At 40.4% G+C, this 24,936-nt stretch overlaps 1 protein-coding gene across 3 annotated transcripts in view; it reads left to right on the top strand.

Moving 5' to 3' along the window:
• APBB2 (amyloid beta precursor protein binding family B member 2) overlaps nt 1-24,936 on the top strand; it is a gene marked incomplete at both ends in the record, with an annotated part of 118,071 nt that overhangs the window by 25,193 nt on the left and 67,942 nt on the right. For 2 of the 3 annotated variants that reach the window (XM_080625537.1, XM_080625536.1), the window contains one exon: nt 22,870-23,078. In XM_080625537.1, the coding sequence (XP_080481663.1) occupies nt 22,870-23,078 (209 nt within the window). The remainder of the gene's footprint in view (nt 1-22,869; nt 23,079-24,936) is intronic. The other variant, XM_080625538.1, reaches the window with a different exon arrangement.

The following is a 24,936-nucleotide window of genomic DNA, read 5'->3' as shown; positions in this document are numbered from 1 at the left end:
TAAGCCCCGGCTGTAAATTAGAACCACGCAGTCTACTTCCCCCCCCCACTCCCCAGAGGGATGGGGAGGAGAATCGAAAGAATGTAACTCCCACGGGTTGAGATAAGAACAGTCCAGTAACTCAGGTATAACACAAATCACTACTGCTGCCACCAATAATAATAATGATAAGGGAAATAACAAGGGAAGAAAATATGATACCGCTCGCCGGAAATGAGCCCGACCGAAAAGAGGACGTGCCCTTCTGGGTAGCTCCCAGTTACATCCCCGGGCATGACGTGCTGTGGTATGGAATACCTCTTTGGCTAGTTTGGGTCAGGCGTCCTGTCCCTGCTTCCTCCCGGCCCCTCCTCCTCCCTGGCAGAGCATGAGACTCACAAAGTCCTTGGTCAGTCTAAACATCAGTTGTTATCAGCTCTTCCCAGGCCAAAAGTCAAAAACACAGTGCTGCAACAGCTACTAAGAAGGAGAAAAACTGACTGCTACTGCTGAACCCAGGACAAAAGGGGAATCAAAAATACAAGTCTTCTCTTTTTTGGGGTGTGCCACCACTGCATGCAACTACCATATACCAAATGCCTGTCTGCTGCTAGTCTCCAAGCAGATCCAGGAGGACAGTTTAATAGCCGGCTACGAATAATCAAGTTCAACCCAGTAGAGAAATGACAGCAGTGAGTCTGGCTCTTGGGGATCAGGAGTGTCACTCTTTTAAATAGAGCCTGGTATTCTGAAATAACAGTCATTTAGGTAGAATAGCCCTGTAATACAGTAAAACTTACAGCAAATCATAAACGAGTCAGATTTATACTGATGGTCAGTTCCTCCTCTGATTTTAACCAGCATCTTTGACAAAATTAAAATGGATGTCCTCTTAAGAAAGCAGTTTTTCCTTTGCAGTATCTATCCGTTATAGGCATCAAAATAACAAGTATGGTATTTACTGCAGAACATATTTTCTGTGTTCCTGATTATGGAAAAATGTACATGTTAGCAGAAATACGTTCAATTACACTGTGGACAAACCCTACAATACTAGAAAAAGAATATATTATCACCTGTACAATTGTAAGGTTCTAGGTAAACATCCAGTTTTCAGATTCTGGGGAAAGGAGGCTCTGGTTCATACCTGCTATGCATCTTATGGTGTGTCAGCTTTTAGTATTGAGCTGTTTTTTTAATCCTGCACATCACTGATAACTGTGTATCAAGAACGGTGCATGTTCTATAGTCTTGGACTCCACCATTTACTGGCTGCATATGAAATAGGAAAGGTGGCTGCTGCTGTATATCCCCAGTGTAGGTAACATTCTGTATATGGAATAACTAACTGCATGTGTGTCTTCCTTTTAGCTATCCCTATAAGAGGACTTCAGGGAAGAAAAAGTAAGCCAGTTTAAAAGAAATAAAACCTAAAAGGCCACATGGTTACACCATGTTCACAGTGGCTGTCAGCATTCAGAGTCTACTGGTAGAAGGCCACAAAATAAATTGAACTTGAAAGATGACTCAAGTACATGCTGCTATCATTTGTACAGGGAGACCGCTTGTTGCATTTGGACAGTCAGGCTGGTTTTGCAAACCCTTTGGTTTGCAGTGGCACCACCTGAATCCATATCTTGGCTCCTCGGATAAGTGCTCCGACTTGAAACCAGAATTTCTACAGGAAAGAGCAGTGAGCAGCACCCTTTTGAATTGGGATAGTTAATAAAAATAGGTGTGAAAAGTGAATTAATGTGTTCACAGTCAGGAATGGCAGGATAGATGTTTTATACAATTGTGTTTAGCATCCTCTCCCAAGCTCTGTTTGCAGTTACACTTTACAGCATATGTTGTATGGTCGCGCTTGCAGTTTCATTCTTACTGTTTACCAAAAAGATAAAGAACAGTTCTTTATTTCACCAGAGCCATTCATTCTCCTCTCTAGGGAGGGCTTGGTTCAACTGCCTGCCTGGTGTCCCTTGAGATGCCTGCTGGTGTCCAAGACAGGCAGCAGACAGGAGGTAAGAATGAGGACTTGTGTTCTGGAGGAACAACTATAGGCTAAGCGTGATGCACATCAAGTAACACTCACAAATGAATTAGCTAGCTGCATAGAGCCTACAACATCAACCCTGCAGAAACTAAATTTGTTCCTTTTCTGGGTCTGGCTTTGTCTTAAAAATCACTCCTTGGTTAATCTCTGTTATATTGTGCCTAAAGGGTCTAGGGTGGTTTGTCATATTTCCAAACACAGCTTTTTCCCAGTGTGACATCTGTCCTTGAGTGCTCTGAGTTCAAAGACACTTGCCTTCTAGTGGCTGTGCTTTCACTACCAGAGCATTGCTGTGCATAGCTTAGTGCTTTGGCTAAAACAGTGTCAAATGTGGCCCTTTCCTAACTGAAATAGCTTTGTTAATTTTGATGTTAACCAGCTGCTGGGCACTGATCAGGAGCTTAACAAGCTAACTTATTTTGCCCTTGATGCTTCCTCTCTCGCTCTGTGCTTGTCTTCTCAGGGACATTTTCCTTGCTGGCATAGTAGAGTATGTAATTCCTAATCTGGGCAAAATCAGACTGCTGCTTTGTGTAAGTGCAATGCAATGATTTTGAGTGTTTTAGAATCATAGAATAGTTAGGGTTGGAAAAGACCTAAAGATCTTCTAGTTCCAACCCCCCTGCCATGGGCAGGGACACCTCACACTAAACCATGCCACCCAAGGCTTTGTCCAACCTGGCCTTGAGCACCACCAGGGATGGAGCATTCACAACCTCCCTGGGCAACCCATTCCAGTGCCTCACCACCCTAACAGTAAAGAATTTCTTCCTTATATCCAATCTAAACTTCCCCTGTTTAAGTTTGAACCCGTTACCCCTTGTCCTATCGCTACAGTCCCTGATGAAGAGTCCATCCCCAGCATCCCTATAGCCCCCTTTCAGATACTGGAAGGCTGCTATGAGGTCTCCACGCAGCCTTCTCTTCTCCAGGCTGAACAGCCCCAACTTTCTCAGCCTGTCTTCATACGGGAGGTGCTCCAGTTCCCTGATCATCCTCGTGGCCCTCCTCTGGACTTGTTCCAACAGTTCCATGTCCTTTTTATGTTGAGGACACCAGAACTGCACACAATACTCCAAGTGAGGTCTCATGAGAGCAGAGCAGAGGGGCAGGATCACCTCCTTTGACCTGCTGGTCACGCTCCTTTTGATGCAGCCCAGGATACGGTTGGCTTTCTGGGCTGCGAGCGCACACTGAAGCCGGCTCCTGTTCATTTTCTCATCGACCAACACCCCCAAGTCCTTCTCTGCAGGGCTGCTCTGAATCTCTTCTCTGCCCAACCTGTAGCTGTGCCTGGGATTGCTCCAACCCAGGTGTAGGACCTTCCACTTGTCATGGTTAAACTTCATCAGGTTGGCCTCAGCCCACCTCACAAGCGTGTCAAGGTCCCTCTGGATGGCATCCCTTCCCTCCAGTGTATCAGCTGAACCACACAGCTTGGTGTCACCAGCAAACAGTTTTAAAATCAGTTTTAAAAATAAATAGTTTTAGTTTTAAAACTAAATATTTTTTTACTCAGTAAAATGTATAGTTGTGGGGTAAACAAATGCCTGCAGGCCTGGCTATTGGAAAGTGAAAAGTGATAATAGGGAATAGAGGTTGTTGTGAGACAACACAGGAAACTGAATGCCAGCATTGTACTGTGACCTCGGTGGAAGCTGTAGAGTAATGCACTATGCCTTCAGATCACAAGCTTCCCCTAACTCCATAGTGCAGTTTACATTGATGGATAATGCTAAGAAATGCTAGGATGTGCTTTTTACACAGGGCTGCTTGTGTGTTACAGGCAAGTGGAAGGCTCCTTTGAACATCTGTAGGGAAAGGTCAAGTTTCAGAAATAGTGAATAGCTTCATTGTGTCTGGTACTTACCTTGACAAACTACTTTTGGAAGCTTTTAAAGTTCTGTGTTTTTCAGTGGTGGCTGGGTGTCATTCTGGATCTTGCATGTCCTCTCTGAGGTTGCATGAGTCTGGCCGAAAAAGCTCTTCTGTCCCTAGCATTACATGTTTTTAAAGGTCTCTCCTGAGACCATGGGAACACTTCAGGTCCAGTCAGATGCAGGACCAAGCAAAGAGGAAAGGAAAACAAACCACATAAGGGAAAAGAGAGAAGGTAATGGGGAAAAGTTAGGGTCCTGATAGGTCTTTCAGAGGAATGATAAGGCAGGAGGTTGCACAGAAAAAAAGCCATGACTCATGTCAGGCTAACTGCCCCCCTTAAAAACAAAAAGTTCCTGTTTCATAAAGCTGTACAAGTAATAATAATGACCAAAATCGATCCAATAAACCTCTGCCTCAGCACTTCTGAATGCTGCATAGAACTTGGGCCAAACTTCAGTCCACCTGACTGATACTTTGAAATGGGTATAGAAGTCTCTGGGGAAGGGAAGGAAAAAGCAGTGTTACCTTTGGGAGGACTCTTAATCTGCAGGCCCTGTTCATTAAGGCAGGCTGAGAACAGGTATATTCTGCTAGGTGGGAGCTCTTTGCAGCCTTGTTGAGTGCTAGCTTGTCTTCTTCTGTGCTCTTGTATCTTAACTGGGGGAGGTGTGGTGGAGAAACCGTGTTGCTGCTCAACAGAATGAGCCTCTGATCTTTTCAGTGCCCCAGAGCTTGTGGAGGATCTCACAGCTGCTGGGGTAGCAGCAATTCATCTAGGTGTATGCCAATGCAAGTGGCTGGTACAGGTTTGGGAGTCCCCTGCTCAGAAGTGGTTCATGCCTCTCTGCAGCTAAATCCTCTGCAGAGTGGAAACCCCAAGCCTGGGCTGGGACAGTTGTTTCTCTGAGCATCTACAGCATCAGGTTCCCTAAGCAGTGGTAAGCTTGTCACTGGCGGGGAAAGCAAATGGAAGATAACTGCCCTGGTATATTTGCACTTGCAGACACTTCTTTTAATCTCCATAGGTTAGCAGCTTCTTTAGACCCCAGAGTCTTAATGTGCTGGTTCCTCAAATGGTTAACTCTTACACAAATCAACTTTAGCTGATTGAAATTTAATTCTGCTTTAATTAACAACATGAGATTGGGATTGGCTGAATTGAGATCACAGGTCTCTTGAGTCACAACTCTGTTACTGCAAGCTGTGGCATTAAACACACAGAAACCCACAGCATGTACCACCAAGACATGGACTAGATGGTGCTGCAGGCAGCCTTGGGTTCCTTGCTGCTGCAGCAAAAGATGGTGGGTGGATTCGGGGTAGCACTATGCCATCTCCATGGGCCAGGAGAGGTCTGGTATGATGGGATTTGGCATACTGCAGGGACCTTGCTCTGAACTCAGTGCTTGCTTGAGAGTGGATGTGTGGTCCCTGCCTTAAGGGACATGAAGCCTTTTTTAAGCAATCCCATGAAAGCACATACATTTGCTATTAAGGCTCAGTTGCTTCATTTTGAGATGTATGGAGCCCCTGGGTACTCAGCATTAGGTTGTAAATGTCCAATATCAGGATGCCACAGAGCTCAAGGTAATGACATTAAGTGGGTTTCTTGCAGTGCCTGAGATCTGGATTTCTAAAGCCTAGCAGTGCGTGTCCTTTGGTTTGCATAGTAGATTTATCCATGATACTTGAGTGATGACAAATTCTTGGGGGAAGAGGGGGAGGACAGCCCTAAATATGAAGCATATATTTTTGCTCCCTGCTTGTAGGGTCTCTGGGGCATTTCTATCCATTTTTATATCGTGTTGTGTTACAGGGATTGTTTTCAACTGCTATTTGTTATGTTGATCATCTTATATGTACATCATTTGATACACTGGACTAATTTATTATCTAGTATAATTTTCACGCAAAATCCTTGCAGTAGTCAGTCTCAGAACTCTTCATGAAACTGTTTCTTAATGAAACTATTTTCTTCTTAAACAGTGACATAATTTAATATCGACTGAATTTTTTCCTATTATTCTGGTTTTACTTGCTTTTGAATTGGGATTCCGTAGTGCTAAATTTAAATATGGAATGCTTCAGTGTTCACTCAGAGATAGTTGCAGTGCACTGAAAGTATAGTAGCACTGTCATAATGCTCAAGTAGGAGTTGTAGGTCTGTAGAGCGCGTTTTTGTTTGCACGTAACTGATAAAATACTCTAAGGTTATGGCTTCTTTTACTTTTTAGAAGTGGATTTTTGGCTCTTTCCTGAACTGAGAAGTTTTTGGTAAGGAAGAAAGGAGCCCATCCTTCCTTCCCTTCTCAAAATGAAAGCCAAAATGCACAACTCAGATTGGCCACATTAATTTTTAAATTGGAATACATTCCCATTCAGGCTTTAATTTAATTTCACTAATACTCTGCAAGAAAAAGACAGTCAGGTTACCCTGGTCATTTTGGCTGACATGATTCTTGGCTTTGCTTAAATTATTGATTATAGTGAGGGGAGGGACTTTGAGATGAGAGCAGCGCTCTCACTAATAGAAGCCTTTCACTAAATCAATTTCTACCACTCCTGCAATGCACCGTCAGGGAGTCGAGGTTAGCAGCCTTAAGAAGAATTTTGTCTTCAAAGAGTGGATCTTTGCCATACATTTTTTAAGTCTTTTTGTGTTTATGCAGGCAGTTAAGTAGAAAAAAATAGCATAGATATATTTGTATGAGTTGATTTGCAGGGCGAGGGGCTGTTCTGGTCCAAAGTTGAGCTGATTAAATCTTGATATGATTGATATCTAAAGGCTTGTGAGCTGAAAGTAGTGTTTCAAAAGCTTGTCTCCTGAGCAGAGTCAGTCAGAAAATACATCAATGTCTTGCAAGCTGAAATCAATTCAGTAGAGAATGCACTGTTATGCACACGCTGCTTTAATTCCTGTGTAGCCATCTCTCTCATTTTTTTTTCTTGGCTTATTAGAAAAAGCAGTCATTTATGTGGTCAACATGTAATGTTTCCTCTGTTACATCTACCGGCAGTTGAATGGGGGCAGCTTTTCTTTTCTCCCACTAAAGCACCATTCTTCATTAGACTAAGCGTCTGTTTAAGCATATCAGTGTATTTTCCCATTTTTGAGTTGGAGATGCTACAGAGACGGAGAGTATGAAGCTGTTGGGGCATGTATATTGCAAACTTAAAGGATGCTGGTCGCAGATCAGTACACACTGAACTATACGGGAGCGTCTAGTAACTGTAAGTAGCACTTCTGTTTTACTTCTTAGTAGCTCTGGTTGGCAATGCCACTTAGCTCTGGATATTGAATACAATTATTTTATCTACTAGTAAAAATTCTGCTAAGTGGAAAATCAGGTGGTATCTAAGAGCTTCAGTTGCAGAGTGCATGGTGTGCAGTTAATACTGTAAAGGTATCTTTCTGAATGCTCATCATTTCAGTAGTGAATTGACAAATGATGTTTTAGACTTCTGATCCATAGCCCTTGAATGTTTTTACATAGGTTTAAAATACATTATGAATTGGACTTCTAGTTTCTCCTTCACGTGTCAGAGATTCCTCCCCTGGGATTGCTTTATTTTCCTTGCAGTCAAAGGGAAGAAAAAAAGTTGTCTAATGTAAGAGCAGTACCCCTAGTCATTCCTTGAAGTTCAAGGTAAAGCAACTTCTGATGTGCTGCATGGGGCTTTAAGATTTGGAAATGTAAGGCGGTTTATAGCCAGTATTTGATTGGAATCTGTCAAAGAATGGTGACTAGTACCTTGGACATTGGTGGGTTTTGTTCATTTTGCCAGACCTAAATCAAGCAATTTGGCCAGGTCAGAAAAACAATCTTTTGTCAGAAAGCTGGTTCACACAAACCTGTACACAACTTTTTGCCTTCGTTTGTGGAATTGTAATTAAACAGCATAACTGTATTTGCTCCTTACAAAAACAAACTAATAACAAGAAATAGTGATCTGGTTTGGCCTTTGTAAAATTGTTTGAAATTTAGTTCAACAGTTTCGTAGGCAAGCCAACATCATATGTCATGCTATAGCATGTAGCTATAGCAGACTTTCAAGATAATATTTGGTGTTAAACTCAAATTACCTTATTCTCTTTTGTGCTTAACTAAACCAGAATAATGAGTCTCAGGGTTTTTTTGCCACTGAAGCCTGTCATTAGATTGACTTAGGAACTCTGTAATCTCCGGACTTCATTGCTTTCCGTGGTTAATTGTGCTGAAACATAACCAACATTTTCCTAACAAAGAGGTCTGAAAAGTAGGAAGGCAACATCAGAAAAACAGAGATTTTGGGGCTCACCTGCCACTGGCACAGTATAGGAAGTTTATTTGATTTTTCATACAGGATTGGTTTTTGCACTAAAATGGGTGTGTTGGGCTTTGTAAAAATTATATTGCCTCCGAGTATTCAGGGTGCATACTAGGAAGTAAGGCCCTTTTGCAACTATCAATTTGAATGTATGATCATTAACAGAATATCCTTTTTCTATATTTCTCTTACAAAATCATAGAATCATACGTCAAGGCATAATAGAATCACGTCTTGTCATAATTGAATTCTCACTTTTGTAACTTTGAGATTTCTGTAAATATACCAAGTAAGCTTCCTTCTGTGTGTTTGACCAACTTATTTTTTATTTTAACCTTTCTTTTTATATATACAACAAAAGCCTTGCTGTAGGTGAGGGAGTATATCTACCGTTTCAATACTAGGTCTCATTTTCTTCTGCGAAACCACTGCATCTGCAGACAGGGCAAGTGGACAGACTGAGCACTGGAAGCAGGAAGGCTCTTCAGAAGGAAGGGGAGGGAGTTTCCAGGTGTTGCTCTTTTTTATTATTAACATACTTCTTTTACATCTTTAATTACACGAGAATGCTTATCATGCATTTATAAAGGCTGTAATATAGTGCTGATGAATAAGAATAAATGATCCAATTTATACCAGAAACCAATTAAAAGCTATTGAAAAAGTTATAAATTTTTCTTGAAACAAATACATCTTGATCCCAAACAGGAATATAGAATGTGCCTGCAAAAACAAGAGTCAATTGTAGGTCATTGTTTATCTTTTAGGGTTTTCATTCTGATTTTTTCAGCTTTTTTTTTTTTTGGAGGGGGGACATGTTGTAATGAGATGTTTCTTTGGTTTATTTTGGTTTTGTTTCTTAACGGACAAGCTGCACTTTTCTCATAATTCCAGGAGCTGGGATTTCAAAAGCACCAGATAACACAAGACACAATATAAAACTATAAAAATTTCTGTTAAAAATGCTGAAAACAAGCATAAGTTCACAGGAGCAGCTTTTCATTTCTCTGGTGTTTTAAAAGTAAACTTTTGGAAGGAATGAGCCTTACAGCTTGAATTCTGCAAGGATGTGCAAGCCTACTACCTCGTTTGGTAATACACTGAAGGTCATCTGGTGGGACATGCTTTGTTATTTTATTCCTGATGGGTAAGGTGGTGGTCAAAGTTAAGAGAGAGAAAGCTCTCTATTTTCTCCTCCTGTTAATGTTAACTGCAAAAGGGTCAGCGTGAAGGCCACTGGACCGAGTTATTTGGACTTAGTTATTTTTCTTTTGGCTTATCACTTTACAGATGCTCTGTCAGGATTGTATGTTATACTGGCCACAGTCTTTCATCTGGCCTAATTCTGTTTTCAGAAGGTGGCAGGATTCGCTGAGAACTTGTTACCAGTGCAGAAACAGTGAATTTCTAACTAGTATTTTGTATCCAGTATGTTGCTGTCATCTCTCCTTTCTATTTCTGAATTTTTCTGGAATGCAAATAATACGAGGGAAGCAAGACTATAAACATTTACTGACATAAGAGCTCTTTGGAACTGTAATAATTGTCATATGTGAAAGCCTGTAGTTTAAGAGGTGTTAATTACCTCTTGAGCAGTTGGCTTTGCAGTAATCACTAGACGAGATCTGCGTTTAGTTACTACTCTTTCTGGTAATTTGAATATGTTCCTCTTATTCATAAAGGTATTTAAGCTTGACATGTATTTACCTATAAAGAAACTTTTATCTATTAGATGGCTCTGTACAATTTTTAGCATAAAAGTCATAATATCTTCCTGTTAGGTACATGTTAATATAAAATTGAAGGTGACAAATGTGTACGGATAGTAATATTCAGTCCCGTAACTCTTGTATTTCTATGAGATGGTTATGTATCTCAGGATAACAAACTGTGTACCTTTGTACTAAGGAGAACAAATTTATTGTGGATTTTTCTTCTGAAAATATATATCTCCCTTAGAAGAAGCTTGGATATATCATAGAATCATAGAATGGTTTGGGTTTGAAAGGACCTTAAAACTGTCTGGTTCCAACCCCCCTGCCATGGGCAGGGATGCCTCACGCTGGGCTACGTCGCCTTGAACACTGCCAGGGATGGAGTGTTCCATCCACTTCCACCACGTTGTTGGTCAACCTGTTCCAGTGCCTCACCGCCCTCACAATAAAGAACTTCTTCCTTATATCTAATCTGAATTTATCGGATTGAGGGTTCTCTTATCAGATGTGGCCTTTTAATCTGACCCAGTATAATTGTTGTGGTTACTTTTATCAAAGTCTTCTGACAGTGTTCTTAATTCCATTATTTCCAATGCAAACTAATATACTGACTGGAAGCTGGAGCTCACTTTACAAGAGTTGGATTACAGTTCCATTTTGTACATCATCAGATAGTACATCAGCTTGTAAGAATGGGGTATCGAGCAGACCTTAGGCTCATGTAGTTCTTTAGAGGTTGCCTCTGACAGTGGTCAGCAGCAGAAACTTAAGGGAGCAACAAAAACAAAAAACACGGCTAGCTTAAAGTGGTTCTCCCTTATGGTATCTTCTTCACTTTCAGCAGTTGTTCGGTTTAGGGCTTTCAGACTTGGTATGTCATTCATGTTATTTTCTTTAATTGTTCTTGATAGACTTTTCTAACATGATTTTTTAAAAATCATTTTTAGCCTTATTTATATTTCGGGCATCCACAACATCCTGTGAGCATGAGTTCTGTAATTTAATTATGTCTTGTATGAAAAAGTATTTCCTTTTCTCATAAAATTGCTCTCCAGTAATTTCATTAGGTGCCCATTGCTCTTCTGTTATAGGAAGCAGTAAATAACAGTGAATGATAATGTCCTTTCCATCCTTGCCTTCTTCCCACCATTCATGATTTTACAGATTTCTGTGACAACCTTCCTTCCTCCCTGTCATTCCTTTTCCAAGCTCAAGAGTGCTACTACGCTCAATGTCTCTGCCTGCGGAAGAATTTTAGCTTTGTCTTTTCTAGTTCTGCTACCTTCACTTTTATAATAGAGCATATGGAAGTGCACGTGCTCGTCCTCTGATAGTTCAGCTCTAAAGCAGTAGGCATGAGGATTTTTGTCTTGATTCTAGTTCCTAACATAAAACCTTTTCAGCTGCTAGTGAGTACCAAGCTACCACTTTCAAAGAACTTTGTGACCTCGATCCTTCCAGAGCGGCAAAAGGTAATCAATTGCCTGCCATTGTATGTGAGGATTTTAAGTAGCAGATCAGAAGAGTAATAGTCAAAGAACTGTAAGAAATTAATAAAAAGCAGGAAGTAGATAACTGTGGTGAAGGAAACTCTAAAATGAAGGCTGTGCATTAGAAAAACAACTCTTGAAGCCACGTGTGTCCTAATCCCATAAAGACCTATTTGCAGTCTTTCGGGATTTTTGCACGGCAACAAGGGTAAATATAAATCTAGAAAGGGAAATCTTCTCATCCTGTGTAACTGTGGTTTTCCGGCTTCCCAAGAGCACCTGCAGCCCTTTGTCATGTCTGCACATTGTCAGGTTTTCTCCGAAGATTGGACGCTGTTTTCAGGGAGAAGAACCATGCTGTTTCTTGTGCATCTCTTGTTTTACTGATTGTGACAACTTGTGATGACAAACAGCTGTGTTGTTTCCATAGTGCTAATAGATCTCAGTGGCTTGTGGTACATCATATACTGGCGATCTTTTGTGTATTGTTCTACGGTGCTTTGGCATGTTTGCATTCTTACCAAGAAGGTGCTTGTTTTGAGGGAGATTCTAGCTCAGGTTTCACAATAAAGGATATGCAGCTTTAAGGAGAGTTTGCCCTCAAGTTTTTAAAGCAAGTAGCTGTTTTGCTAATACACTTTGGATTGAAGGCAGTGCTAATTGCAAGTGAAATTCTGTTGTGGTTCTGCAGAACTGTAAAATGAATCTCTCCCTTTTTCTCTTTCAGGTATTTGTCCAGTATAGGACTCTAGTTCTGCTGTGTTAGGTTTGTTTCTTGGGGGTGAAACGCAGCCAGCTTCTCTGACACTTGCATCTGCTGTCAGAAACCCCTGTTCATAAAGCCTTCCTGTTGTAGATGGTATACATTGTGTTTCATATATGGCTCTATGCACTGTGCAGGAGAAGTTCAATTAAAGCAATATTACTTTAGAAAAGGTTAACATTGTGGGGGTTTTGTGTTGAGTTTTTTTTGGGTGGGAGTTAAGTCTCAAAGCTTGAAGTCTGGAAAGTGGAGCTGAGTTCATGTTACAAGGCTCAACACAGCCTTTAGCTGCCTGAGCTTCTCCCTTAACATCTTTCTCTGCAGGCAGACTGTAGGCCTTGAGGGCAAATGCATTGCTTCCTCTGCTTGTGCAATATTTCATGTTTATGCACCTCTAATGGTAAAAGAGTGGATTTTCACCGTAATAACTTCTGCATTCATTTCAGTACTGTAGCAACAGGAAATGAATATGGAGGTGGGGAAGCATTAGGTCTTCGGATACTATGTTGGGGAAAAAAAAAAAAAAAGGCTTTCTGTTTCTTCTCCAGCACACATTTGACTTTCAAGTGGCAAACCAATCCATTACATAGATCATTAAAAGTAACATTCTGCTTTTCACTGATAGTACTGTAGTAACTAGATTGGGTAGTATGGAGTGGGAATTACTTTTTTGCCACATCAGGAAGAGCAGCCCTTCGTGTGGGATGGAAGGGACTCTGGCATGTGGACACACTGGAGAACTGCGGCTGGTGTCTGTGCACCTTGATCTTGTGTTTGAGTGCAGGGGGTGTGCACAGATCTGGGGAGCATGCAGAGGTCTGGCCCTGACTCCAAGCAAGCTATTTAATGCAAGCTATTTAGGCCTCTCCTACCTCCGCCTGCCTTTATTAAAAACAGGGGTTGCTCTCTCCTGCCTCACCAGGTTGATATGAAGATAAAGTCCTTGTTTTCATGGTGTCATACAGCATCTGCCAGTATCGAGCAATGGATTGAGGGATGAGCAGAGCTTGCATCTGAGATGGGAAATGGCTATTCTTACAGGTTTTGCTTTTTCTTGAAGCAAAACATCTAATTTCAGAGAGTAACTCCATTGTAATTCAATTTTATGTTCTGTTTTCATTGAATCATTAAATTCAGAAAAAGTTTTTTCTAACGCATTTACACAGTGCTGTAAATGAAACTGTCAGAGAAAAGCAGCTTTAGTCAAACCACCATTTGAATTGTATGTCTGTGCCACTGAACTTCTTCCCTGTTCTAATTAGCCGGTCATATGCACAAAACCCTCTAATGAGCATTTCTGTAAAATTTCAGGCTGTATCAATATATTTATGCACTATGTTCTCCTGAGTACAGTCCTTCCTTTCTCTACATTGTTGTCTCCTGAAGCCTACTGACTTCATCATATTTTAGATGAAGAAAATTATCATTTGCCTAGTACCTGACTTTTTATGCAGATTTCTTCTTCTTTTTTTCCTGCAGTTGCTATTCTAAAGGAAGAAGAGAACAGTGACTGCTGGTCAGTCAGATTCCTTCTTCCATGCTCTATTTTACTATTTTTGTCATTCAGATCAAAGAGGCGTTTACTAATGTCACCAAATCTAACTATTGAGTCTCTTTCTATTCCTTGGTTGAAACAAATCAGATTAAAAGTCTGTAGTCCAAGCCTGTTGCCATTCTTTAGTATGAGGACTTGGTGAGAAGTGTATTGTAATGAAGTAAAGAATAAGATCTCTCTGTCTGTCTTTGGTGGTATGCGTCAAGTTAAGTAGCACACGCTATTAGCAAAGGTCTGAGGGAGATGAGAACCACTTGTGTCTGCAGCCAGTCCCAGTATAACAGAGAATTACAGATCAGGAGATTCTGAACTCTCTAATGTTTGATGTTTGTAAAACAAAATTTTACTTGGAAAGAAAGCATTATAATGCAGCAGTTCTTGTGTGGAGAGTTAAGGCTGTTGAGGTGACCATACTGCTGTATGCCATGCGTTGGCGTAGCATCTCCTCACGATCTGCAGGCATCTTACTTTTTTAAGTCAGAAGGATATCTGTGTTTTACAGCTTTTTGTGTCAGCATTTATAGACTGAGTCTTTGTTTTGTGTGATCATTGCAGATTGTTTGTTGCGAGAAATGAAATAGTTAATGGTCTCTTCTGTGGATGATTTGACAATAAAATATCGATTCACTTTGAACGGATGGGAGAATCAGGCTCTTTATTTTGATAGAGAAATATATAAATTCAGAGCTGCCACCTAAGTGATTTTTCCCTGTTTTCTTGCCAAATGGTGGGTGCTGTTGCTGAGATAGATAAATTTTGTGGGTCTAAGGACAGTGCATGTGCAGATTGCTTTTCTTGGTGTGCTGTGCAGTGTATCTGCTGATGTGACAGTGCATGTGCAGGCTTTGCTGTGTGAGTCCAGCAGTCCCTTGGCTGAGATGGACATATAACTTTTCTTCTGCTGACCAGACAACTCTTCCCCTCTAAAACAATACAAAGTAGTTAAATAGGGTATGAACTTGGAACACAAAAGCGTATGCTGCAATACTATTCTCTGTGGGAAAGGTGTGGGAAGAAGAGATGCTATGTCAAAGAATATTAGAAAAGCAGGTGCAGGTTGCTGCTGGCCTCTTTTAGCCCTGAAATGTAACTCACAGGACCATTTTTAGTGACTTGCTAATGAGGATGAAGATCCTACTCTGAATAAATTATTTGTTGCTCAGAGTCCTCCTTGGTGAGGAGGTCCTTTCGGGCACAATCCCACAATGTGCGGTTGCAGTGGATTTAGACCAAGTTAGAGGTACACTCTGTGTTTGACTGTTATTATTTTTAAGGAAAAGCTTTTGCCATCTAGTGGAAAGAACAGAGAACTAGCGTTTCAGATAAAAGCAAGAAACCCATTAATACTGACTCTCTGGAACTTAGGCTTGGCCAGTATGCTTTGAATGCCTCTATGGTGGCTCACTCCCCGCACCAGCAGGATGGAGAGGAGAATCTGAAGGACGAAAGTGAGAAAAACTCATTAATCAAGATAAAAACAGCTTAATAAGTGAAGAAAAAAAAAATCGTATGTAAAAAAGTGATACAAACACAATCACTGACCACCACCCATCAGCAAACCAATGCCCAGACATTCTGTCTGGGAGCAGAGTGGGAAATTGAGAAGGTCATGGCCCTATGCAAGAACTGCTCAGTAATAGCTGTACTTCTGATGTTTTTTCAATGCTTTTTATGCTCACAGATGTATAACTCAGCACCTTAGAGGCTGCTATGAAGAAAATTTAACTTCAACCAACCCCAGTACAGCCTTTTGGTTGCCCAGCTCTTCTAACTGTTAATCAGCTCCCTAATGAAAAGATGGAGGTCTTGTCACACAGTGAAGTTTTGCAGGAGCTGTAGGAGGTGCCTCCACTTCAGCACTTTCAGGAAGCAATTCACCAGCCTTTTCTCCAGCTGAGGTGGTCCTTCCTCTGTGTCTGCCATTTCATATTGCCACTGCTGCTCCCCCTTCTCCAGGTGGGACAGGTCTTCCCAGAAGACTGACTTCTCCCTTATCCACAGCTTCTGCCATGACAGCCCACTTAGTTCAGGTTGCCTCCAAAGTCTTCCTTCCTTCCTTTGCTGGACTCTGCTTGTTTCGTGGATGGTTGGTTTGGGTTGATGAACAGGCTAGTCCTCTTGTTCTTACCTATTTTTGGCTTATTTTCCAGGAAGAAACACATGGACCTTTCCTCACGGTCTTCCTCTGGTACTTTTCCCTGTTGCTGCTGCTATTAGTATCAACTCCTGTAAACACAAGCTGTGGTGCTAGTTTCTCACAGCTTCAGCTCTGGACCTTGGGTGGTATTGCCCCATAGCCAATGCTTTGCAGAGCCCTGAAATTCTCCCACTTAAGCAGGAAGGGTAGTAGTACCATCCTGAATACTTGTCCACGGCATTAACAGTTCTGAGCTTCTCTCCTGAACTCACTTGCCCTTGATTTTCTTTGGTTATTGTGCTAGTACTTCAGTCCTTATGGCAACAGCTTGGGGTTTGGTGGTTGAAAGGGAGAAGCCATCACAACAAGTGTTTTTAATGCTGTGGGGTTTTTTCCTCAATGTTGACAAATCTGCTTTCTTCTCTCTTAGGATTAGTCATCTCTGCTTGAATGCCTTGTGTGCCTATAGTAACTCATGATTTATACAGCAGTATGAAGGTCACATCACATGAAAAAAATAGTACAGGTGATTCATCCCAAGGTTCCTTAGGGTTTTTAAGAAGTCGGTGTCTTCTGATTGTGGTTTATGTTACAGTTGATCAAATGGCAGTTCTTTTTGGCACAGATTGTGTCTGATTACCTTTGTGCCTGTAAATCCCATGTTTCAGCACATTTTCCTGGAACCTGCTTGAGAATGTTCCTCTCCCTGAATGCAGGCGGCTGGTTCAGCAATTCTGCAAGGAGGACAGGGTTGTCATGACAACCAGTTGCATGCTGTGAGGAGAGATGATGACAAATGACCAGTTTCTGGCTGTTCATCACTCTGTGTTGTGTAATGTTCCCCAAATTAGATAGGCTTGCCTGATTTATAATCACTTGTCCTAGTGGCTTGCATTTTTGCTGCATTTGTTTCTGAGAGAGCATTTGTGCTTCTTGCAGTGATGCTTAGGCAAGGCTACCTGATGACTGTCGTTGCTGTGAATTATGGGAGTAGGTGGTACCATTGATTACACTGTAGTGTGCAAAGGGAGGAGAAAATTTGTCTTTGCAGTCTTTTTTTTTTTTTTTTTTCAAGTAAGTAAGTTACGTTTCCACATTGAATCACAGACTCATGGAACTCTCTATGGGAAATAAATAGGATTAAAATACTCAAGGCCTGTGTTCTTTCTGTTGTGCTGTTTAATAGAAACGCTCCTTTGATTTGGTTAATGCCTTCATTCATTCACACAACATGTCTTCCCCTCCCTTCCAATGCCTGCCTTGATCTTCAGTGTGTGTAGGATGGGGGAGGAATATGCTTCCTTTAGGATCACATCCTGGATCTGCTTGAACTCACTGGCATCTTCTCATAAAGGCTTTAACATTTCTGTGGCTTTCTTTTCCTTTGGTTTTGCTTTTATTTAGGCCCAGAAGGCAGAAGGAAAACATTTTTATTTCAAGATTTTGGAAGTTCTGAAAAACGAAAACCAGTTTTTCCCATTCCTTTCCTTTTTAGTAAAACCTATTTATCCTCCTGTTTTCCCATTTCCTTTCTTGTGCTTCCTCTCGTGTGTCCAGAAGGACGGCATCTGTAACAGCACATGATATTGTGGGCTAGTTCTTTCATATGCTTCATCCCAGTAATGAAGAAAGATGTCAGATTTGAAGCTAGTGATTTCCCATTGCTGCCCAAACACTAGGACAGTGTGTTGTTAGATCCTGTTACCATCTCATTCTTCACCATTTTTGTCATAGGAAGCTTTGGTGCAGCTCTTCTTTTTACAAACAAGGCACTTTTCAGCTTGAATTCTTTCATTTACATTGTGTATCCACTACTGGAATGTGAGCAATGGGAAGGCCAGAGATTCAGAAGTGGATTTATAGGTTTATTATTTACCAGATTATTTTTCTGAATTTGGAAACCTCTGAAAGTGTTCCTGTTTGGACCATCGTGCTTCCAGCCTGGATACTGAACACTCTTTTTCAGTTTACTGTGGAAATATACTTTTGTGACAGTTGTAGATAATCAAAGTCTGGATCAAATCCTGTGTTTCAGTGGTATCCCTTTTATTTGGAGGATGAGGATGTTTGCAGAGGAAAAGAAGAATTGTTACAAAACAGTCCTACTGATTGAAACAACTAAGCTAGGAGTAAAAAAAAAAAAAAACAAAAACAAACAAAACAAAACAAAAAAAAAAAACAAACAAAACTTTTTCTCATCTTTATCTCTGTATGGGTATTTTATTTCTTGACCTATTTAGATTATTTAGATCATGTGCTTGCAAGTATTGTTGAGCCTTGCAGACAAGTGGTCTCACTTGGTCATTCTGCTACCAGGCAGTGAAACAAGCCCTCATTAGCTGGAAAGACAGACTAACTAACTTCCACTGACTCCAGCAGAGCTGCATTTGCTTCAGCCAGAGGCTGTGCATTTACATCTGCTTCAGCTTCCAAGTAGGTGAAATAAGGCCAGTATGTGGAAATGAATCCCTTAGAAAGCAAAACACACATGTCCCTTTATTGTTGCCATGATACCTTTAGGATTTCCCTGAATATATTTTCTGTATTACTGTGAGTCTACCTTGCTGCTTTCTCCCAGTTTTCCAAAAAAGTGCTTTTAACTTGTGAAATGAAGTTAAATTGTCCTGTGATATAGGTGCTTTTATGGTGCACCTCCCATGTACAGAATTTCCAGCACTCTGATAGCTCTATACAGCACTATTGCTGTCTCTGTTTTGAAGTCACATATGCTGCCAACTTCGAGCCCTTTGGGACTGTGTTTCCTTCTATTCAGGAGTACTACTCTTTCCTATAATTACGTGCCCTAGCCATGCTGGTTGGTGGAATTTGTTTTCACCTGAAGAAGAGCTGTGCATCTGAAATACATGCATGGTTTTCCAAATAGATATCCCAGTTCTACACAAAAGTTACTGCATTAGACCTGTTGTCTTTGCTTAAGAGTATTCCGTCCAGGAAACAGGTTTGCTTGGCCTTTAGCAAACCAGGTTTTATGTTCCAGTTCCCTCACACACAAGGACCTGAGCAGAGGGGCACTGGCTCTTTGGTCTCCATCCCCAGCACCTTGCTTATCATCACCACCAAATTCTCTTTCATGTGGAAGTAGCACCTAGTTGCTGCTTTTATTAATTTTTGTTACAGTGACTAAATGAAAGCAGAAAGTTTGTTTATTACAGTCTAATTTAAATAATATTTAAATATTTGCTTCCATACAGTTCCATTGCTGGTGCATTTTTCCTTGAGATGTCAATTATCAGCTTTTCTTTCTATCACATAATGAAATCTTTTCCTTCCAGTCCTGACTAATGTGTAAATACACTAGTCATCTTCTACTACCTTACCTTCAGAAAGAGAAGGAACTGGATTATGTTCCTTCCAGACAGGCATGTTGAGATTTGTTACTGAAATGAGGGAGTACACTTCCAGTCCAAAACAAGAAGAGATCCTGATTAGTTTAGCACAGGCACATTGTCATACTGCCAGATTTTAGTGCTAGACTGATGATAAACAGGCTTATGACAGTAGTGGGTGGAGTATTTGGTTTGTTTTATGCTGATAAATACAGATTTTGCTAAGGATGGCAGAGAAACTAGTTTTCTTGATAACAGAATTTGGTACATAGGGAATCAAGCATCTTGCCAATATTCTTCCATTCCACCTTTGTTATAACACAAAATCAGCCCTAATTGAACATTTTCCTCAAGTTTAGTTCTTTTTTTTTTTTAAAAAAAAAAAAAAAAAGGATGAAAAGATGAGTAACTGTAGTCTCAAAACTTTAACACAACTTGCTGATAAATTAAAGTATGTTTTGGTGTACCATTTTATTCCTGCTCTTCCAGGCAGTGGCTCTGGAGCTCCTACCATTCTCATTGCATCTGTATTTGTTTCTAAATGACTGACTTTGGTTTTCAATGATGGATTTCGAGCTGCGCCTGCAGAAGAAAGACTGAACTGGTTAAAAGCTGCTCCAGCTTCATGGCACTTAGTTTCTCTAATTATGAAATATCCACAGATTACATCAGCAGAGAATGGTGCAGACGTAGTCAGAAACAGCAGCTGGAAAGCTGCCCTGCATTTAGATGCAGATCCTGCATTTAGGTTTGCATCTGCTGTGATGCCACCAATACAACCTGTGCTTAGTGAGCATTGACCTTGGCTTACAAGGGATGCCCGGTAGGAGGGAACAGTTTGTGCAACTGAATGATGGAAAAATAAATAGTTTCTTTGCTGCGTAAGTTTGCTTTGAAAGAGCCTGTTGAGTGCTGTAGTTTTAATTTTTATTTAACTAAACAAGGGCAGCAAGTGATTCATAATGGCAAGAACTTGATTATTATCCTTTCCCTTGAAACAGCAATAGTGATAAAAATACTAGGTTTGCCAGAGAGCTTGGTCACCAATTACATGTGCTCTTCAGTGAATTATTTGCAATGTTTATTATAATCTCTTTTCAATATCCAAACACGTTCCTAGATCAGCCTCCGATAGTAAAATAATTTTGGCAGAGGCTGACATTTGTAGAAGGCAGTTACAAACAGCAGTGTATTACATTTATATAGGTTTTATCCTGTCTTCTTTAGAATACAGAATGTGTTCACAAAGCTCTGCTAGCCAGAATTACCAGTTAAAATGGCTGTGTTTATGGTGGTGTGGAGGTACATCTGTGTTGCTAGTTGTTTCAAGAATGAATTAAAAGGTTTGTTTTAAGTAACAGACTTCATTTTTCCAGTATTTTTGAAGTTTTAACTGTTTTCCTCAGTTACAATGCTACTGGAGTGAAGGCTGTGTTTGGTTTTTTTCTGTTATAGAATCATAGAATCATAGAATAATTAGGGTTGGAAAAGACCTTAAGATCATCTAGTTCCATCCCCCCTGCCATGGGCAGGGACACCTCACACTAAACCATGTCACCCAAGGCCTCATCCAACCTGGCCTTGAACACCGCCAAGGATGGAGCATTCACAGCCTCCCTGGGCAACCCATTCCAGTGCCTCACCACCCTAACAGTAAAGAATTTCTTCCTTATATCCAATCTAAACTTCCCCTGTTTAAGTTTTAACCCGTTACCTCTTGTCCTGTCACTACAGTCCCTGATGAGTAGTCCATCCCCAGCATCCTTGTAGGCCCCCTTCAGATACTGGAAGGTTGCTATGAGGTTTCCATACTGCCTGTTTGCAAAAGTCATCCTTTCATGGAACTAGTATAAATGGCAAAACCTCTTCCTCTCTGGTTAGGTTCTATGGTTCAGCCGTTCAGACACAAGCATTTAGTTCTGAGGGAATTGACCAGACAATTATAGCAAGTGGGAATCTCTTCAGACTGCTTTACTCTTTTGTACGCTTAGTAAAAACTGAATCTATCTTTGGTACCTTTCTAAAGCCTTACTGGCTTTTTGTTAGTTTTTTCTGTTTATCTTAATTTTTAAAAAGAAATTACTAACACAGATTACCTGTTTGGTTGTAAAAGGGAAAGATAAGGCCTTGCAGGTGCTGCCCTCCCCTTGGGCTCTCACTTCTGATTATTTAATTTTTTCTATCATTTTCCTATTCTTTTAAAAACATACCTATCACCGCCGTGTTGCTGAGTCCCTGAAGAGATGAAGCAGAGGCTGCATGGTGGGATGCAGCAAGTAGATTTCTCTCTCTCTGTTCTGCAGAGAACAGTGCTAAAGGTTTTCAGGGGGCATCCTTGTGTCCCATCATGTTGGACCCTGTAAGAAGGGACTGTGGTGCCAACTGTAAGCCAGCTTTAGGTAGAAGGGAAAGATCAATTTTCCCTGAGGGACTTGTAATGTTTTTATGTAATCTTCCATTTTAGTCTTCAAAATCTTCTACCACGTCTTTTATTTTCTTGTCTTTTTGCCGGATTGGCCCATGCTTCTTCTGCAACATTCCCATGAATAGCTGGTTTGGGGGTCTTTCTCCGGTGTGGACAAGGTTTTAATCATGTGTCTTTAATGAGACAAAACTCCAATTGGAAAGTATCAGGCCTGTCTTTGCAACCTGTTCATTCATGTAAACCTACCTGCAGAAGACCAGCTGTGAACTTCTAGCTGTGTTGACCTTTAAGCTGGCAGGGCTGTGTTTCTGAAGTGGGGTGGTGACAGCTCAGTTATTTTGGGCAGATTTCCAGGTAGCAGCTTGCTGATGAGGACTTGCTGGCATGTCTGAGGCAGCGTGGGGTGAGAGCTGGCCTGCCGCGATAGTGATGGCTCTCATGCACCCTTGTGTTTGGACAGGGATGCAAAAGGATCAGCTGCAAGCTGACTGCCCAGTCTCCTGTGATGAAAGCTGACTTTGGACTTCATCTCCGGAGTGTATGTAGGCTATGGTGCCACCCTGTTCAGTAAGGCCTTTCTCCAGAAAAAGAGAGGTCTGTAGTGCTGTGTAAAGATGTATCTTATTCTTGTGCAGAGTTTTAAATCAGTTACATCTTAAAATAGTCTTTCTGCTGATAAGAATTTGACTGTTGTTGTAGAACGACAAGTTATAATACAAATCCAAGTTTCTTAAAGAAACCCAGTGTCTGCTTTCTCATACAACTTAGCTACACTGGCTCTTCTACTTTAGTTCAGTGGTTTTTTCAGAATTTTTCTTGCCCCTGTTGCTTTAAGAATATTATAAAAGAAATGTCTTACAGTATAGCCTTTGAAAGATCATGGTTTACTGCAATACATGTGGTAGGTAAACCGACCCCTATACAAAAGCATACATTGTTTTCGTGAATCATACTTTAAATTTCTATAGTAAGCCATGCTTTCTGTATTATCACAGAATTAATCCTTTCAAACCCAGGAGCTTTATGAGCTTTGAGCCTCAGTAATTCAGTATGTTTTTCTGGTGTTCATTTACACAGGAACTGCACAATAGCAGTACCAACTGTGCATAACTTCCATGGGTCTGCCCCTGGTGCAAGAAGAATGGTTCATGTCTTAGCAAAATCAAATTTATATCTTTTTTTTTTTTTTCCCCTCTTTATTCCCCTCTGTTCCCAGCAGATATTTGGAGTGATCATTCGTTTCAAACAGACCCAGATTTACCACCTGGCTGGAAAAAAATCAATGATGTTGCTGGGATCTACTACTGGCACATACCAACGGGAACAACTCAATGGCAGCGTCCCGTGTCCATCCCAACAGATCTCCAGGGTTCACGAAAAGGATCTCTTGGTTCCATTACTCCATCACCTACTCCAGAAACTGAGGTAACTGGGTATCTTTTTGTGGGCTACATACTGTAAAGAAAATTGAAGTAACTTTCTGAATTTGCAGGTTTGACTGTTAAACTGAGCTCCAGAATATGGGGCCTGGTAATATCCTGAAGTGTAGCTATTTGTTGATAGTACATCGTAAGTATCAATTTTGTGTGTGCGTTTTCCAGTGGCTGTGCCCTCTGAAACATCCGAAACGTTGGACATATCTCAAATAAATTAGACAGTGCCTGATGAACGTGAAACTACGGCAGCTCTGTAGCACACATTGAAGTGTTGCTGCATTATATGGATACAGGATACATAAAAGTTCTGCACATTCTAGCAGTCTTTTGGCTGGGCTCTGCGTCATCTTGCTTTTGGATCACTTGATAGGAGCATCACAGAAACATGAGTCTTCATTTGAGACTCTTATTCCTTTACAGGGTAGTTTTCTATCAAATAAACATGAAGTATTCTCAAGTGTAAGTCCCTTAATATCCTGCCAATATAAAATATCTGTATGAGTGGATCACTGTGTTGCAGTCAGCCTTTTAGCAAGAAACAAAGTCATTCTCTCCCACATGTGCCAAAAGAGCACTGCCTTTAAAATAGTCCTTTCAGGCACAATGGAGGGAGTTGATTGGTGTCACATAAGTAGAAAAATAAACTATCAGAAAGAAGAGTATGCTTCAAAAAAAAAAATGCAGCCACTTTATTTTACTCTGCTGGGAAGACCTCTGTGGAATGAAATACTAATAGAAAATGAGATTGGTTTGAAATTAATTCTTTTTCGTACTAACTTTTCAGAACAAGGTCCACAGTTTTATGACATCAAGGAAAGGCTTTGTACTAGCTTTGAGGTTTGAATGAGGCAATCCTTAGGTTTTATTTATTTATTTATTTAAATTTTATAGAGGTGACATTTCTTCTGTTCTTGAGTTTGTTGATACATGTGCCAGAATAACTTAAATGAAAGTTAAGAGGAGTTAAGGACATTTGAGTATTGTTACCATCTCGACCCTGAGACTGTTACCCTCTGTAGGCTTAAACATGTACATTCTTGTTCATTACTTTAGAAAGATTGCTCCCACATGTTCATAAATGCTACTTGTAAGGGTTGCAAGCTTGACCACAACATTTCAGATGTGGTTTACATCAGTTAAGCTCCTGTGGAATGTACTGTGCACAGCAAGCATGCTGGAAAGTATTTGTGAATGGGTTCATGGAGAAAGAACAGCAGTTGTTATGATTCAGGTAGAAAACAAGAAAAGAAATCCAGAAATGCTGAATGTAAGCTTCCAGTATAATTTCCCACAATGTACATATGAGAGATATAACTTCACCATAAAGAATAAAATATGCATTATAGGGCTTTAATTAGTAAGTTATCTTTCACAAAAAATCAGTATGGTTGCTCATTGCAGAGGGAAAATGCGTATATTCATGTAAAATACTTTTTTACCTCTGTTTAAAATGTCTTTACAATGAAAATTTCAGATCTTGTAATGTGGCAGATTTATTCACAATTTTGTTTGCTTTAAATGAAGAATAGCTTGTGATTATAAATGATGATCATTAATTCTCAACAGCATCATGGGGAAAACGAAATGTGTGATTTTAATACAGTGTAGGTGTATTAAATAAGACATTTGAGGAGTCATTCTAAAATGCTGTGTATGTGAGTACTTAGGCTCATCTAGTTTTTTATATGGCAGTTCTAATTCAGCAAAGAATTTGATCCAGCAAAGATTTATGCATATACAGTTCTGTGGCAGCATCAAGACCATATACTGTAGTGTAAAAGAGATACAGAAAATAAGCAGATTTCCAAAATATGTATTAGTATGATATTATATGGTTATTTTAATTG

This window comes from Psittacula echo (assembly GCF_963264785.1).
Source record: "Psittacula echo genome assembly, chromosome: 1".
NCBI lineage: Eukaryota > Metazoa > Chordata > Aves > Psittaciformes > Psittacidae > Psittacula > Psittacula echo.
The sequence above is the reverse complement of the archived record's forward strand: the minus strand, read 5'-3'. Positions and strand labels throughout refer to the sequence as shown.